Source organism: Prionailurus bengalensis, chromosome C1 (genome assembly GCF_016509475.1).
Source record: "Prionailurus bengalensis isolate Pbe53 chromosome C1, Fcat_Pben_1.1_paternal_pri, whole genome shotgun sequence".
In the NCBI taxonomy this organism is placed as follows: domain Eukaryota; kingdom Metazoa; phylum Chordata; class Mammalia; order Carnivora; family Felidae; genus Prionailurus; species Prionailurus bengalensis.
In genome coordinates, this window is record NC_057345.1 from 222,177,859 (window position 1) to 222,195,733 (window position 17,875).

Below are 17,875 nucleotides of genomic sequence, written 5' to 3' on the forward strand. Positions count from 1 at the left end.
GAGGTGGAGCCCTCGGGAGGTGACGGGGGCGGGGGGTGTTAGATGACGTCTTTCATTTGAGTGTGCGGCCCTGTGAGAGGGTCAGTGTCCTCGCAAGAAGAGAGACCGAGCGTGGCGTGTGGGTACTCTCTCTCATCGGGAACCGAACCCGCGGGCACCCTGATCTTGGCCTCTCGGCCTCCAGACAGAAATAGATGTCTGTCTGTCGTATAAGCCCCAATCCGTGGCGTGTTTTCGTGGCGGTGCTGACACTGGCTTCCAACCCAAGCGGAGTTAGGCTGGACCCCAAGCTGGTTCCAAACGGACTCTGTGCACGAGATGTTCATGCTCGTCACCCCGCCACTTGTAAGGATAAACGAGTGCCGTAGAGTCACAGGATGCCAAGCCTGGAAGGGACCCCGGAGCCCACGGGCCAGCAGTGCCCGTGAAACTCTTACCAGCCCCCTCCCTGGGGCTCCTCCGCTTGGGGTGCCAAAGGGGCCGACTCCAGGCACAGGAAGTCATTTCCAGGCCACTGAGCCCACTGGTCCTTCCCCCAAATGCACACCACCCCCTCCCCCCCCCCCCCCCCCCCCGTGGCCCCGACAGGAGCCGGAGGTGCGACAGAAACCCGCAGGCTTCCCAACAGCTGCTAGGGGGCCGAGTCCCACCATTGCCCCCAAGTGATGAATGTCTGACCCCAGTGCTGACCTTACAGTCACTGCCACAGCCAGGTTCCCAGGCTGCTAGCGTCTGTCTCAGAAGCGGGCCCCCCGGGACCCAAGGGGGATTCTCCTGCACATAATGTTATCATGACGGTTTAGTCATGGGTGGTCACGTTACCCTTCTGTCCACACCGGCATTAGAGGCACAGAAAGAGCAATGAGGTCGTCAGCACGGACAAAGGGGCGCTGTGCCCGAGGCAGGGGACTGAGCCGTCTCCGCGGCACCTGCGGCGCAGGCTCACCTTCTGACACCAGGTATGGCGGGTGGATCACGGCCTCCATGGTCTCCTCCAGCTCGCAGAAAGGGTTCTCCTCAAAGATCAGCGTGTACAGCGTGACCCCCAGTGACCACATCTCCAGCTCCGGCCCCTTGTACCTGCAAGGAGGTGGCGGCCACATTCGGGGCACGCCCGGGCTCAGCCCAGAGCCACAGGCCCGCCCCACAGGACGCCCCCGGCGTGTCCTGCAGCCCTCCTCAACTACGCCCTCAACTCCGGCTCCAGCCACGCGCTGAGGAGGGAGAGAAAAGCAAACCTTCGTGCTCAGGCAGCTGAGAGATGCCCACTGCCAAACGGGAGGGTGTGCGGCACGTGAGGGTGGAGCACCTCCTGATGGGAGGGCTTCCTGGAGGAGGTGCAGAGAAGGCACAGCAGAGTAGAGGCTCTAAGCTGCACGGGAGCAGGAGGAGGGCCAAGGTAACAGCAGCGACCCAGAGGAGGGGCGGGGGGGGAGGGGGTGGAACAGGGATAGTGCTTTGTCGCCATGTTTCATCATCGTAAGGACCTAACCTGGCTTCCACTCGTGGGCACCTGTGAGATGCCAACACTCCGCCAGGCATTTTATGGGACCCTGCCCTAAGCCCCACAGCTGGCCCGAGAAGCAGCGCCTCCACGTGACACAGAAGGTGGGGAGCTGCCGCTGAGCTGGCCCCAGAGCCGCGTGGTCACGGGGGTCTGGCACTCGGGGGCGGTCCAGCCCGGAGAACAGAGACGGAGTCAGTCACACAACGTGGCTGAGAGACACTGGTGAGCGGTAAGAGGGTCCAGGATGTCAGGGCTCAGGAGAGCGAGCTGGGGGGCCCTGGACGCTGACAGGTGCCGGGAGGACAGACCTCAGGCAAGTGCGGGGTGAGAGACTGCACAGCCAGAGCGAGGAAAGCAGGTTCGACACTTTCTGTTTTGTGTTGTTTTGCAAAGAAAGATTTCAAGAATACTGGAGACTGAAGACAAAAGTCCAAAGGGGTACCACAGGTGGCAGCGAACGTTTTCTGTAAAGGGCCAAACACAAACGTTTTCGGCTTGTGGGCCACCCAGCCTCTGTCGCCGGCACGACACTCTGCCACAGCAGCGTGAAAGCTGCCACAGACACTGCATAAGCAATAAAAGTCTACGTATAAAACCCAGTGGCGGGCCGGTTTGGCGGAGAAGGATACAGAGACAATGAGGAAGGAAGCAGAGTTCCTCAGGACGGGATCTAGAATCAGAGCTCAGCAAACCCCTGGTGAGGTGAGATGGGGGAGCACGCAGGAGGGCGCCCGCAGGCCAGAGAGGAGGGCGCAGGGACGGTGCAGGGCCGGGGCTCCCGGAGAAGGCGGGATCGCCCTCGGGCGGGCACTGAGGTGCGGCACCACCCTGCGCTTCCCTGTGGGAGCTTCCCAGCCCGGGTGCAGGGGGTGGGGTGGGGGGCAGACAAACCACAGAGCACATGCCATGATCCCACGGACAGGACGCGCAGCCCCCCGCTACAACTCTGACGACCTGGTGGCCACCACAGGACAAGACAGCAGCCAAGAGCACGCTTGGGGGCACCAGGTGCTCAAATTACATCCTCAGAGAAACTCCAAGGCCCTCTTAGACTATCCCCCTTCAATCTTCCCTCCCGTCTGGTGGCTCTGAGTGTGCCGGATGACAGGGGAAGGGCTTAGTGAGCACTGGCTGGAGCCCCCTGTGGCCCGCAGGCTCCGGGGCAGGAGCAGGAGGCCTGGCCAGGCCCCAGGCCACTCGGTCCTCTGCACCAGTACGTCCCATTGCTCGATCCCCAACAGTGGTTACTAGAATAGCTGTTATTCCTGTCGTCACAAGGAATAAACCCAACTGAGGAGAGACCCTCTTCATTCTTATGCTTATCTTGATCTTTCGTGTTTTCTAGAACTCCAGACCTACACACAAGTTGAGAAAAGACCACAACAGACCCTGCAGCCACCGCCCAGCATCCCGTAACCAGCCTTACTTTGCCTGCCTGCCCCCCGACCACAAAACGCTCGTAATCAGTCGGCGGCCCTGTCACCAAGAGGCGCAAACTGAAACAGTTTCCCACCTAAACTCCCGCGGGTGGCAGGGCCCCGACGGAAGGCGCGAGGCCGGGCTGCCGCGCAGCACGTACGTACGGGTTTCCCAGGAGCACCTCGGGCGCACAGTACTCGATGGTCCCACAGAACGTGTGAAACAGCCTGCCCTTCTCCAGGTAGGCAGCCGAGCCGAAGTCGATCAGCTTGATGGTAAAGTCCTCCGCGATCACGATGTTCTCGTCCTTGATGTCCCGGTGAATGATGCTCTTGGAGCGCAGGTAGGCCACTGCCGACACCAGCTGCAATCGGGGCCACAGGGACTTTTTAGAAAAGCAAGTCAAGTAAAACATGCATTTAAAATAAGGATTAACCGCAAAGAAAGAAACAGTAACGAAGCCAAGAGCCTATTGTCTGGTTTATCACGCGTGGGTGACAAGAAAGAAGGCTGGATGCTGCAGACGCCGCCCAGCTCAGCATAGGCAAAGCAGGTCCAGGTGGGGTGCTTGGCGTGGCCGGCCTGTCCCACCGCTGGCAGGAGCACCAGCACCTGATTCTTCTTTAAAATTTCGGAGCACCTGGGCGGCTCAGCTGGTTAAGCGTCCGACTTCGGCTCAGGTCATGATCTCACAGTTCATGAGTTCGAGCCCCACGTCGGACTCTGCGCTGACAGCTCAGAACCTGGAGCCTGCTTCAGATACTGTGTGTGTGTCTCTCTCTCTCTGCCCCTCCCCCAGTTGTGCTCTGTTCTCTCTCTCTCTCAAAAATAAATGTTAAAAAAAATTAAAAAGCAGGCGCCTGGGTAGCTCAGTCAGTTGAGCATCTGACTTCGGCTCAGGTCACGATCTCACAGCTCATGAGCTCGAGCCCTGCATCGGGCTCTGTGCTGACAGCTCGGAGCCTGGAGCCTGCTTCTGATTCTGTGTCTCCTTCTCTCTCTGCCCCTCCCCCACTCGTGCTCTGTTTCTCAGGCTCTCAAAAATAAAATATAAAAACGTTAAAAAAAGTTAAAAAAATAAATGAAAAAAATAAAATTTCATTATTATTATTTGTGATAAGGACACTCAACATAAGATCTACACTAAGCCAATTTCTGAGTCTGCACTACAGTATTATTAGCTATGAAACAGGACTTAGTCATCTTGTGTAGCTGACACTTTGTGCCCCCACCAGACAAACACTGATTCTCAAGTTCTCTCCACGCTGAGAAGCCTTCCCAGCAGACATTCACTCACCCCTCAATACACATCGTGACAATCTCAGGAGGAAAGACAGACCACAAGCAGAAGCTACAAAGACGCACGGTGGGCACCTTACTGAGGGTGGTCTGGGCGTTCAACGGGAGGAGGCCCTGGAGAAAGACGGAGTCTGACACCGTCGGTTCACGGGGAAGGAAAGGACCCCGCCCAGAGTTCACGCAGTGCATGGGGGCAGAGCTGGGAGCGGAGGCCAAGTCTCCAAAGTCCTACTTCTGGGCTCTAGCAGCTTCTCAGAGAGCGGCACCGAGCATCAGCCACACTGTGTGGGGCTCTCACGGAGGCAGACGTAAAGTCAGTCCACTGGAAGTGGGCTTCGTTCCAACAGGCCTCATGCAATAGTTCCTGCTCTGAAAGGGTACAGTTGTGACAATATACTGTAGGTCCTCCCTCCCCCTCGCCGCATAGGAGAGCTGGCCGCTGAGTGGGCCCTTGGTGGATTTGGAGCTGAGAAGCAATTCACTGATAACTGGCACTCTACATACATACGCTAATATATAATGGTATTTCTCTATAAAATCATGAATCCATGCGCACATACGTATGTAGCACTTACACATGTAAATTCACAGAAGGGCTATAGATACTTCTTGAAAAATTATAAAGTAGAGGACGCTATATTTGCCTATGTCAGTTGCCCCAGAATTAACAACTGAGAGACACCAGCTATTAACAAGTGACTCCTGTTGTCATAGGGCTGCCTGCCATGAAGATCTCAAAAACAAATCTTCGCTATGCGTTAAGGTAGATGGGTATGTAATCTTGCCAAACAGGAAGAGGGGAAAAGGGGACGACGGTCTTTGAGCGGAATCAGGATGCCTGAAATTTACAAGTAGGTGCCTGAGAAAGTTAATTTCAGAAATCCAATAGCTTCTGGGATTTTATAGCTCTGGGTACAAAATGTCAATTTATGGAAGCTGTCGTGAGAAATTAAGTCATCACCAGGAAACAATCAGAGAGCAAACCTGGGACTTGTTCACTCCCCTCTGCCCCCGGCCTTCCAGATTATTTCTCCACTCTTTCCAGGGTGCTTGGAACAGTCTAAAATGAAATCACCACCGTCTCCTCAAAACAAGAATTACTGTCTCCTCTCCACCCCCTCCCCAACCTCTCAATCTCCCAGCATGCCTTTCTATTTCGCTGATCAGTCTCCTGTTCCAATAAAAGAATGAACGGACAAGATCAATACGTAAACAGATATAAAGAGACCAAAACGAACACTGCAAAATGAGATTGCTAGAATCTCAACCTTTACTGATTACTTTAACTGACTGGACAGCTACTATTTACCGAGCATTTACAATGTGCGGGACACCGTGCCGCCCAAGTGCCTTAGAGGCTCTGATCTAACCCTCCTAGCCTTCCCGCGCCAGCACTATCATGATCCCTGCTGCACAGCTTAGCAATGGTTTCCTGCTGGGAGACGAGGATTCAGATCAGAGGCACAGGCCTCAAACCTTAATCCAACAGCTTTGCTGGCCAAGTTTTGCAATTGGCGTGGGTACTGTAGGAATATTTCTGGCTAAGTGTGCAATTGGCACGGGTGCTGCAGGAATATAAATAAGCTTCCATCTCCGAACGGTCCAGGACGGCATCTGGCCTCCAATGTATATCTTATTGTGTATCTTACTCCGTCAAATCCAAAACCTAAAGGCTAGACCCCAGCTTGTGAGAGAAGTGCGTGTGAAGCCACATCTGCGCGGCCTCAGAGCCCCGCGCCCAAGCCCGTCACCTCCCCAGCACGGCGCCAGCCTGCTCACCTGTCGGAAGATGTAGCTCGCCAGGGGCTCGTCCAGGCCGGGGTGGCGGTCGATGAACGCAAAGAGGTCCAGGCCGGAGCCGTGCTTCTCCATCACCAGCTGAAAGAACTCTTGGTTTTCAAATACGTCCACCACCTGCAAAAACACAAAGTCAGGTCTGGGCCTGCCGAGACACCTTCAAGACCACGTATTTAAGAGCTTCTCCCACAAGCAACGTCGGGACACCGCTAAGTGAGAAACAGCACTCCACCTTGATGATGTTGGCGTGCTCCACCCTGGACAGAATCGCAATCTCCAAAGTAACTTTTCCAAGTTTGGGATCCTCGATCCAACAATCCTCCAACACCTTCTCCTTCTTAATAAACTTCACCACCACCTGCGAGGAAGACAGAGGGGAGAAGTGACCGCCAGCGTGCCTCCGCGTCCCCTCGGGCCTGGTGCCCACTGCTGCATCGCAGTGCAGGGGAGGGTAACCTCCACGCGTACCTCCCCTGAATCCAGGGACGGGAGAGAGGAACCTAGTAGTGACCCCCGCCCGGCACGAGGAACACACAGGCACACCAGCAGCTGGCCAGCAGGGCTGAGGACACCTGCCCACTCAAAGTGGATGCGAGGGCATGATGGAGGGGCCGGGAGCTGAGGAGCCACAGCCTGGGCCAGAGAACTTGCAGCAGGTGCCCCTCAGAGGCCCCAGCACCCCCATTTCTCAAGTGAGGACGGGTGCTCTGACCCAGGAGACGAACGAGGAGGCCTGAGGACTGGGAACACAAAGGCCACCACTCACGTCAGCTGGAGCCCAGTGGAGTCCAGCAAGCCCGACGGACACGGGCCAACACAAGAGAAACAGCATCACTGCCCAGGACGATGGCAAAGGTCACGGGGAGGAGACGAGCACCGTGCCGGTGAGGGCCGGGCGCGTGGCCGAGGGGCCAAGCGGGGAGCAGAGACGGCCGGCGGGAGACCCCACAAGATGGCCCCCGAGCCCCACCTCACCGGCTCATCGGCTGCGGGGGGCACGGCCAACACACAGCGTGCCCAGTGCGCCGGGCGAGCAGGGAAGCAGGTAGGGAGGCTCCCCGAGAAGGGACAGCTGAGGGGACCCGCCGGAGGGGCAGCGAGCGGGAGGGGAACACGCAGAGGCAGGAGGAACAGCAAGGAGCACGTGGAGCACCCGGTCAGCCCTCACGTGACCTCGAGGAAAAGGTGACGGGTTAGTGCTGGCCATCAGTGGTGACAAGTGGTCAGATCCTAAGGATCCTGTGGAGAGAGGGCCCCGTGATTCGACAGGCTGGAGGAGACACGCGAGGGAAGGCAAGAAAACGAGGGAAGCAAGGCTGAAGCCCTGTGCACCCGGGGGCACGGCCAGCGGGGGCGGGGGGGCACGCAGAGGCTGTGGCCGGCCCACCACAGGGTTCGAGCACACCAGCGGGAAGCCTGCTGCCACGGGCTGCAACACACGCCTGAGAGGGGGTTCAGGGGAAAGTACAGAGCGAGAAAGAAGGAAAAGAAAGAATTAACAGAACAAAAGAATACATTCTCTTAGGGTAAGGAAAGCTTTAAACGTTTAGATCAAAGCCTCACCAAGCATCAAGCAAGAATAAACAACACACGTGCGCGCGTGCACACGCACACGCACACACACGCAGAAATACATCCTGGTGAAACGTATGAAGTCCAAAGATTAAAAGAAAAAATTCCGGGGGTGCCTGGGTAGCTCCGTTAAGCATCTGACTCTTGGTTTCAGCTCAGGCCATGATCTAAGTTCAAGCCCCACGTCGGGCTCTGCGCTGTCGGGCTCTGTGCCGACAGGCTCCGGCACGGAGCCTGCTTGGGATTCTCTCTCCCTCCCTCTCTGCCCCTCTCCTGCTCGCTCACGTGCTCTTTCTCTCTCTCTCAAAATAAGTAAACTTCAAAGAGAATTTTTGAGTTAATTAAAAAAATCAGAAAGGAAAAACATCAGATGGCTCTTCAAATAAATGCTAGATGACAGCAGACGTGGGCTCACACGTTCGGAGAGGAATAGGGAGGGCGCATCGCCACTGAAATGGAAGGGAAACAAATCAGAAAACATGTAAGAACTCAAAGTGTCCTTCCTAGGAAATCAGTAACGCACATTCCAGCAAAAGAAAACTAGGCACAAGAAAGAGAAGAGACTGGGGGCGCCTGGGTGGCGCAGTCGGTTGAGCGTCCGACTTCAGCCAGGTCACGATCTCGCGGTCCGGGAGTTCGAGCCCCGCGTCGGGCTCTGGGCTGACGGCTCGGAGCCTGGAGCCTGTTTCCGATTCTGTGTCTCCCTCTCTCTCTGCCCCTCCCCCGTTCACGCTCTGTCTCTCTCTGTCCCAAAAATAAATAAATGTTGGAAAAAAAATTTTTTAAAAATAAAAATAAAAAAAAATAAAAAAAAAAGAAAGAGAAGAGACTGGATATAGAAATGACACCAATTTAAGAAAAGGAGGACAGGGTTTGCACACGGAAAACCACGGCATGCGGCTGAAAGAAACATGCAGGTCTGAACACGCGGAGAGACACCGCGCGTCCTGGGTCGCCAGAGCCACCGTGTCGGGATGGCAGTCCTCCCGTCCTGTCCCGTGGACTGAACTGCAGAGCAGCGCTTGGCCCTCGAACGGGCCCCTCACCCGTGCAGGGCTGTTTTCGGATTGGCTGCTTTCCCTCATCGTTTGCCGGCCTAGTAATATTTAGGCTGACATCTGTGTTCTGAAAGGTGAAACTACTCATGTGTTTCTTTTCAAACCAGGAGAAGGACTCTCGGCAGCTTCTTTCCTCTTCCTTTAGGCAGAGCGGTCCAAAGAAAGCCCTGTGGTCTGCCGGGTCACTGACCCAACCAAGAGCGAGACCCGCCTCACAAGGACTAGACGATGAGGCCCCTGCAAACACAGGTGGCAAGAGCGTCCCGCGCCACCACCAACCGCTCTGCAGGGGCCTTGTCACTCAGTAATGGCTCCACGAGACACCTCCAATCCGATAAGCTAGAAATACAGCACAATTAACTCCCAGAAGGTACAAGAAGACAAGTTCAAAGAAAACAAAACAAGTATCTGGTTAACAAAACAGACACCTCTTTGGCGAGTCTCGCAAAGGCGAGAGAGGGCAAACACAAGAACTAGGATGGCCGAGCGAGCAGACGCAGCTGCACGTCACCTGCACACGGATTTGCACACAGAAAACCACGGCCTGTGGCTGAAAGAAACATGCAGGTCTGAACAGGCGGAGAGCCACCGCGCCGACACGAAAGCGCTAACTCCACAGGCCTCGCGTCACGCTGATGTCAGAACAGGGATGGAATATAAATGAAAAAGAATCCCAAGTGGCACTATCGGCAAGCCAAATTCAGCCACGCGGTAAGAGAATATTGCAACAGAACCAAGGGCTGATTCTGGAAAACGCAAGCTGATCGGTGGTACCGACCAGAGAAACCAAGGGTGAGATCGGGCCGGCCACTCGCTACCAGACAGAACCCAGCAGTCGTTCTTCAAGCCAAGTCTCAGCGAGCTGCGAACAAGTGAAACACCCTCCCCAGAAGGATCCATCGAGAAGGGAACGGAGCGGCCGCGATGGCAGGGACGCGGCAAGCGGCAGCCTCTCCTGAGCCGCTCACCTGGAGCTCTGGGGGACCCACGAAAACACGTCAGGACCGCAAGGGCCTCGCACAGACACACGACGTGTCAACCCCAACATGTGCCGGTAACAGCCAACGGGTCAAAGGACCCCGAGTACCCGGTCTCCCAGAAACCAGTAGGTGGCACAGGGACACCTGGGCAGTGTCACGGTGTTCACAGGGACAGGCAGGACGGTCACCATGTCGATTCCCTCAAATCACAAAACGCTGGGCAGCTACACCCGCAGTCTCAACAGGATGTGGGAGGAGGGCCAGCGAGGCCTCGGCTCAGGTGGACGAGGAATAAGTAAGAATGGCCACGCCCACTGAGACCACAGAAGGAAGCCTGGCGTGTCCCAACCTGAAAATCAATAGACATCAGCCCCCGAGGGAGAGGCACGTGAGAAGCCCACATGGCCCCGAAGCGGCGGGCAGGATGGCCAAGGGGGGAACGTGTGTGCTGCCTCGGGTGCCCTCCGGGCCAGCCGGTGTGCTCAGTGCTTTCCACGGAGGATGCCTCCTGCCCCGTGCCATGGCACTGAGGCCACGGACGCACCGGAGCGGCCCCGTTGCTGCGCACGGCCCAGGAGCCACAGTACCTCCTTATTCTCCTCTCTGTCCACCGCGGTCCACACGAAGCCGAAGGCCCCGCTGCCCAGTGGGCTCAGCGTGCTGTACTTGCGGGAGTACGCGCCCTCGCAGGCGGCCAGCCCCTCCACCTCCAGAGCCGTCGGAGGCTCCTCAAACCAGGGCTTGCTCCTGAGCATCTGTGAATGAAACGGGACGCCCGAGGGGCCACGTGTGACCAGCAGCAGGCAGGCTCACGTCATCTGGTCCCCTGTCCCCCCTCCTCCCGTGTCCTGGGGGTACCTGGCCTGAGAAGTGCCCTCCCGGTTAGCCCAGAGGGGCGCACACACCCGAGCGTGTTTATACCCCGCCCTGCACATGGAGCAAACTCAGGTCTAAGATTCCACGTCTGGCTTCCGACTTACCCACGAACTTAGAAGACAGGCCCAAAAAGGCACAACTGGACCTCCCTCCCGTCGCAGAGGAAGCAGAGAGAAAGAGAGAAAAGCCAGGCAGCACCGGTTCCCACACCACGCGGCGGGCGCAAGGTGGGAGCTGACCGCAGACACCCACCTCCCCTGTGCTGGGTCCAGAAAGCTCGCACATGGAGTGGCTGGAGCTGGGCAGGCTGGCCAGGAGCAGGCGGGTCCGCGCGGCCGAGTCCCGGTGGCTGCGTAGCAGGTCTTTCACGAGCCAGCAGCAGAACAGGGTCGCGGAGCCCTGGAGCTCCACCCGCTTCACCTCAAACTGCACACCTGGAGGGGAGGGAGGGTCACCACGACAGCTCCACCGTGCACCGGGCGGGGCGGGCAGGGGCACCCACACTCGGAGGACGGGGGAAGCCTGGAGACAGCTGCCAGGAATGTGAGCGGCCTCGGTGGAACGCGTACGTGCCTATGGCGGTTCCTGCAACCACACGTGCGCGTACGTACAAAGCCCACGTGGTTTGGATACACGTCTGTGCATTTTTACACGGCCTCCAAGGTACACGCCAAAACAAACGGGGTCATCTTGGGGGAGGCACTTACAGGTGGCTTTATTTTCTTTTTGTTTGTGTTTTCTAGTACATCTACAGATAACACGTATTACTCGTAGAACCTTTTTAAGGTTAGGGAAGAAGCCTTAGTAATCGACACTGTGAAGTCAGCAGTAAGGAAACGACTGGTGAAAATGATGTGGATCTGCTAAGAAATCAGGAGATGATGCGCTAAGAAATCACGAACATAATCGACTCCCAGGGGCAAGCGAAGGGGCCCGACAAGAACATTGCCTCCTAGCGCACAGCGCGTCAGGCGCCAGAGCCCCAGCGGCACACGCGGGGCCACAGAGCACCTCGCTGCCCAGGGTGACCGTGGAGGTCGGGGCCGGCAGAACCCGTCCCCTGGTACACGGAGCAGCTCCCAGGGAGGGACCGCAGGCTCCACCCTTCCCTACCACGTGCACCCGTCACCCTACTTTTCAAGAGATAAGCTCTCACTGCAGACCCTTCAGCGCATCATTTCTGCCCAAACTATTCAGGGGGTGCAGCCACGTCGGACTCCGGGACGAGGAAGTCCCTGCACCGGCCATGCTGTGCTCCCACAGCAGCCGCCCGCCACATACTCAGCCACGAGCCGTCTCGGTGGTAACAGCTGCCGGAATAGGTGCCCTCCTGGATCTCATGCTGCAGAGGGGCCCCGGGCATCGCCGGGCTGTCCCCTTTCACAGGCGTGGAGGTGACCTGGAAGCTCAGCCTGGGCTCCTCCAACGGGCACACCTCCACGGAGCCAGCTCCCGGCGTGGGAAGGACGCAGGTTGGGTTCTCTCTGCCACTCACTTTGTAGGGTCCTGAGGACACCACACGGGTCTCAGAGGGCTCGGCCGGGCCGCGCCCCAGACAGCTCTCGCGAGGCTGAACTTCACCAAGATGCAAGCAGGTGCCCGTCAGGAGCAACAGCTCTCTGTCGTCCAGAACTTGTGACCCGGGCCCGTGCGGACCACTCAGGTCTGCGTCAGAGCCCGCCAGCGAAGGAGAGGCCATCTCCACAAGCTCCGACGCGGTACAGGAACGGTTCGAGAACGTTCGGTCTGTCCGTTCACCGAAAAAGAGTTCCTTGAGATTCCAGGAAAATGAATTCCCATCGGCCTCCCGGGCCTGCACCGCATCCAGGACCCCGGGGAGGTCTGTGGCCAGTGCGTAGTAAGCCGCGGAGCTGCCCACACGGCTGCGCGGGCCTCCACCTCCCGGGTCACACAGCGACACAGGGGCAGAGAATAGGGGGTGCTCTGTGTAAGAGACGCCCGGTGGCCCCACGGCGCTCCACTTGGACAGCTGCTCCTTAATTAGGCAAGTCTGCAGCTCATCTAGGTCACTCTCCCCTGCCCACGGCTCATCTAGCACAGCCTTCCAGAATGAGGGTGGCGCTGCCCTGGGGGGGCTTCCGGGCTGCGTGTTCTGCTCACCCCCATACCTGGGGTAGCACGGCGGGAGGCGCTGTCCCGCCGGCTGGCCTGCAGCATGGGGCACGGGCACGACAGAACCAGCCCGATGGTTTGAACCACTGGCACTGCTCACACCTGCCCCCTCCAGCTCTGCCTCCTGGTGCAGGCCACACACCCCAGGGTTTCTGCTCCCACCCTCTGCTGGAGCCGGGCCTTCAGAGTCTTCACGTGAAGCAAACGTCCACGTGTCCCTGGGGCCAGACCCACTTTTTCCCTCAAGGTCCCGTATGAGGCTCTCTGGGGCTACACGCTCCTCCTTCTCCAAGACAGTGTCCTGCTGGGCCTCGGGTAAGGACCACTGGCTATGCGCTGGCGGGCATCCTTCTGGGAGGTTCCGCTGGTCCTTGGACAATGAGTATTCCTGGGTTGTCGGGCTCCTTTCCAGGGTGTTCTGCTGGTCCTTGGACAATGACTTTTCTCTGAGGGCTGCCAGGCTTCCTTCTGGAGTGTTCTGCTGCTGGCCCTCAGGAAATAACCACTTACTGAAGGCTAGTGAGCTTCCTTCTGGGATGTTTCGCTGGTCCTCAGGCAAGGACTGTTCCTGGCATGGTGGGCATCCTTCTGGGATGTTCCTCTGGTCCTCAGGCAATGAGTATTCCTGGGATGGTGAGCATCCTTCTGGGATGTTCCGCCGGTCCTCAGGCAGTGACTGTTCCTGGGATGGTGGGCATCCTTCTGGGATGTTCCGCCGGTCCTCGGGCAGTGACTGTTCCTGGGATGGTGGGCATCCTTCTGGGATGTTCTGCTGGTCCTTGGGCGATGACCGTTCCTGGGCTGGCAGGCTTCCTTCTGGGATGCTGTCCCCTCTGAGGATTGTAACACGGATGATGTAATTACTTAAGAGCCACAGAAGAAGCAAAAGTAAAGATCACACGGATCCTCCTCTATTAAAGACAAGTATAAAGCAGTTGCCACCATAAGCTATGAGCAGCTCATGTATTCTCTAGATAAATCCTCATTTAACAATGATTTAGCAAAGACAGCCCTGAACACCCAGGACGCTACGTTCGGGGCTCCGGTCAGCATCGTCGCTTCGCGGGGAGGGAGCCTCCCTGCAGCCGGGCAGCCCTGTACGATGTTGACCTGTGATCGGCTACAAATGCTATCAGATGTCACAGCCAAAGACAGACAGCTCTGAGAGGCTGGCACAAGGAGGGGCCGTGAGAGCAGGGCCTCACAGGGGTGGGGAGAGCTGGGACACAAGCCCAGGAACTTCGCACGGAGGCCACCGAGGGAGGGGCCGCCTCCAGGCAGGGGGGCGGTCACAGAGCCAAAGGCCCCAGGTGAGGACCCCCGCCCCCACAGCTGGCCCGGCCGCCGTGGCCCCCCGTGACAGATGACGCTGAGCTCCTGCCCGGGGCCAGCCGAAGCCTGACGCCGGCACCAAGATGCACAGAAGGTGGCCGTGGCCGGCCTCGCCGGGGCGCGTGCGCCGGCGATCTGGCAAGCGTCACCACAGAGGTTTGTAAAGAGGCCCGGGTTAGGAAGGAACCAACACAAGAGGGCAGGTCCCACAGAGGAGGGAACCGTGAGTGGGGTTCTGGGAACAGCAGCAGTTTCCTGGGGAAAACGGGGGCACGGGCAAGGGTGTGTGGAGGCCGGGCAAAATCATCTGCGCCTCTGGCTGTATCTCCCTGTCTCTGTCCGCTCACCCAGGTCAAGGGACCAGCCTGCAGCTGGCCCCCAGGAACCGGCACGTCGTCTGCAAGGTCCAAAAAGGAGGCAGACGGTCTCAATCCCCTTTCTAAGCAGTGCGGGCACCCTCGGAGGGCACGCAGGGTCAGGCCCCAGGGCAGGGTAGGGCCCCCTCCCGTGTGGGCACGCGGGGCGAGGCCAGGGGCAGCACCGTGCCCGCGTCCCACCACCACGGCTCCCAGCAGCCGGGTTTCATGGTGTCACTGCGTTCCAGCCAGGGTAAACCGAGGAAGCGACAAGGAGGCTTCCGGGGGAGCCTTTAAGTACAGAGAGGCTCCCGTCCCCCTCCCACCTCCCCTCCACCCCGCTGCCCCAGCTGGCACACGGCAGGGCCCGCACCGGTGCCTCCGGGTGGTTCACGCAGGGTCAGAGGCTGGTCTCCAACACAACAATCCACGTGGCTGTGTCAGCAACTGCCTCCGGGGCTCCTGGGAGAGCTGGGAGAAGGAGGAGCAGGCACGACCCTTGGTCCCCGGGCACCGAACACTCCCAAAGTCATGCTGCAAACCTGCCCTCCCACTTCCCAGTCTCACCGTGTTTGCTGATTTAGCCCATTTTCTGCTACAAAGTATTTCTTAGGGATGATCCTTAGCATTCCTTTTGCAATGCTTATTTATGGAGTGAGTGATGAGTGACTGAGGGAGCGATGAAGGGGTGAATGACAGAGTGAATGAAGGAGGGAGGGAAGGAAGGAAGGAGAGAAGGAGGAAGGGAGGGAGGGAGGGAGGGAGGGAGGAGGGAAGGAGGAAGGGAGGGAGGAAGGATGGAAGGAGGGAGGGAGGAGAAAGGAGGGAGGAAGGAAGGAGGGAGGAAAGGAGGGAAGGAGGGAGAGAGGAGGGTGGGAGGGAGGGAGGGAGAAAGGAAGGGAGGAAGGAAGGAAGGAGAGGAGGGAAGGAAGGAGGGAGTGAGGGAGGGAGGGAGGAAGGAGAGAGGAAGGGAGGAAGAAAGGAGTGAAGAAAGGAGGGAGGGAGAGAGGAAGGAGGGAGGGAAGGAGGGAAGGAGGGAGGGGGAAAAGGGAGGGAGGAAGGAAGGAAGGAGAGAAGGAGGGAAGGAAGGAGGGAGGGAGGGAGGAAGGAAGGAGGGAGGGAGGGAGGGAGGAGGGAAGGAGGAAGGGAGGGAGGAAGGATGGAAGGAGGGAGGGAGGGAGAAAGGAGGGAGAAGGAAGGAGGAAGGGAAGGAGGGAAGGAGGGAGAGAAGGGGGTGGGAGGGAGGGAGGGAGAAAGGAAGGGAGGAAGGAAGGAAGGAGAGGAGGGAAGGAAGGAGGGAGTGAGGGAGGGAGGGAGGGAGGAGAGAGGAAGGGAGGAAGGAAGGAGTGAAGAAAGGAGGGAGGGAGAGAGGAAGGAGGGAGGGAAGGAGGGAAGAAGGGAGAGAGGAGGGTGGGAGGGAGGGAGGGAGGGAGGGAGGAAGAAAGGAAGGAGAGTAGGGAAGGAAGAAGGGAGGGAGGGAGGGAGGGAGGAGAGAGGAAGGGAGGAAGGAAGGAGTGAAGAAAGGAGGGAGGGAGAGAGGAAGGAGGGAGGGAAGGAGGGAGGGGGAAAAGGGAGGGAGGAAGGAAGGAAGGAGAGAAGGAGGGAAGGAAGGAGGGAGGGAGGGAGGAAGGAAGGAGGGAGGGAGGGAGGGAGGAAGGAGAGGAGGGAAGGAAGGAGGGAAGGAGTGAAGGAAGGAGGGAGGGAGGGAGGGAGGAAGGAGGGAGAGAAGGAGGGAAGGAAGGAGGGAGGGAGGGAGGAAGGAAGGAGGGAGGGAGGGAGGGAGGAAGGAGAGGAGGGAAGGAAGGAGGGAGGGAGGGAGGAAGGAAGGAAGGAAGGAAGGAAGGAAGGAAGGAAGGAGGGAAGGAGGGAGGGAAGGAGGGAAGGAGGGAGGAAGGAAGGAGAGAAGGAGGAAGGAAGGAGAGAGAGGGAGGAAGGAGGGAGGGAGGGAGGGAGGGAGGAAGGAGGGAAGGAGGGAGGGAAGGCAGGAGGGAAGGAAGGAAGGGGGGAGGGAAGGAAGGAAGGGGGAGGGAAGGAAGGAAGGAAGGGGGGAGGGAAGGAAGGAGGGAGGGAGGGAAGGAGGGAAGGAGGGAGAGAGGAAGAAGGGAGGAAGGGAGGAGGAAGGAAGGAAGGAAGGAGTGAAGAAAGGAGGGAGGGAGGAAGGAGGGAGGGAAGGAGGGAAGGAGGGAGGGAAGGCAGGAGGGAAGGAAGGAAGGGGGGAGGGAAGGAAGGAAGGGGGAGGGAAGGAGGGAGGAAGGAAGGAGAGAGGGAGGAAGGAGGGAGGGAGGGAGGGAGGGAGGAAGGAGGGAAGGAGGGAGGGAAGGCAGGAGGGAAGGAGGGAGGGAAGGCAGGAGGGAAGGAAGGAAGGGGGAGGGAAGGAAGGAAGGGGGAGGGAAGGAAGGAAGGAAGGGGGGAGGGAAGGAAGGAAGGAGGGAGGGAGGGAAGGAGGGAAGGAGGGAAGGAGGGAGAGAGGAAGAAGGGAGGAAGGGAGGGAGGAAGGAAGGAAGGAAGGAGTGAAGAAAGGAGGGAAGGAGTGAAGGAAGGAGGGAGGGAGGAAGGAGGGAGGGAAGGAGGGAAGGAGGGAGGGGGGAAAAAGGGAGGGAGGAAGGAAGGAAGGAGAGAAGGAGGGAAGGAAGGAGGGAGGGACAGAGGGAGGGAGGAAGGTGGGAGGGAGGGAGGGAAGGAGGAAGGAAGGAAGGAAGGAAGGAGTGAAGAAAGGAGGGAAGGAGTGAAGGAAGGAGGGAGGGAGGAAGGAGGGAGGGAAGGAGGGAGGAAGGAAGGAGGGAGTGAGGGAGGAAGGAAGGAGTGAAGAAAGGAAGGAAGGAGGGAAGGAAGGAAGAAGGAAGGAGGGAAGGAAAGAGGGAAGGAGGGAAGGAAGGAGGGAAGGAGGGAGGGAAGGAGGGAAGGAAGGAAGGAAGGAGGGAGGGAAGGAGGGAAGGAGGGAGGGAAGGAGGGAAGGAAGGAGGGAAGGAGGGAGGGAAGGAGGGAAGGAAGGAGGGAAGGAGGGAGGGAAGGAGGGAAGGAGGGAGGGAGGAAGGAGGGAAGGAGGAAGGAGGGAAGGAGGAAGGAGAGAGGGAGGAAGGAAGGAGAGAGGGAGGGAGGAAGGAAGGAGGGAGGGAGGGAGGGAAGGAGGAAGGAGGGAGGGAGGAAGGAGGAGGGAGGGAGGGAGGAAGGAGGGAAGGAAGGAAGGAAGGAAGGAAGGAAGAAGGAGGGAAGCAAGCAAGCAAGCCAGGGGCAGTGACAAGGACAAGCACACCTACAGGGCCTCTAGGAGGGACGTCGGTCTAGCACTACAACTTGAGCTCAGCACATCCAACCCGAGAGAAGCGTCGGAAGCGGCTCCCTGGCGGGACTTGCTTGTCGCACAACCTCGTCCCAGAAAATGGAGCGTGCGGGGCCCAGACGGGAGCTTGGGGCAGAGCAGATGAGAGCCACCGCCAGGGTCCCCCACCCCGGGACTCGCAGGCCAGGAGCCCAGCGGCTTGTAGCAGCGACCACCCCTGGGGCCAGGGGGTCACGCCTCAGGCGGCCCCGCCGGGGGAGGGTCCC

At 58.7% G+C, this 17,875-nt stretch overlaps 1 protein-coding gene across 3 annotated transcripts in view; it reads right to left on the reverse strand.

Moving 5' to 3' along the window:
• PASK (PAS domain containing serine/threonine kinase) overlaps positions 1 to 17,875 on the reverse strand; it is a 41,685-nt gene that overhangs the window by 2,018 nt on the left and 21,792 nt on the right. For all 3 annotated transcript variants that reach the window (XM_043578403.1, XM_043578402.1, XM_043578404.1), the window contains 7 exons: positions 11,790 to 13,474; positions 10,761 to 10,942; positions 10,220 to 10,387; positions 6,255 to 6,380; positions 6,005 to 6,139; positions 3,091 to 3,290; positions 947 to 1,080 (listed from right to left, as the gene is read on the reverse strand). In XM_043578403.1, coding sequence (XP_043434338.1) covers positions 947 to 1,080; positions 3,091 to 3,290; positions 6,005 to 6,139; positions 6,255 to 6,380; positions 10,220 to 10,387; positions 10,761 to 10,942; positions 11,790 to 13,474 — 2,630 coding nt within the window. The remainder of the gene's footprint in view (positions 1 to 946; positions 1,081 to 3,090; positions 3,291 to 6,004; positions 6,140 to 6,254; positions 6,381 to 10,219; positions 10,388 to 10,760; positions 10,943 to 11,789; positions 13,475 to 17,875) is intronic.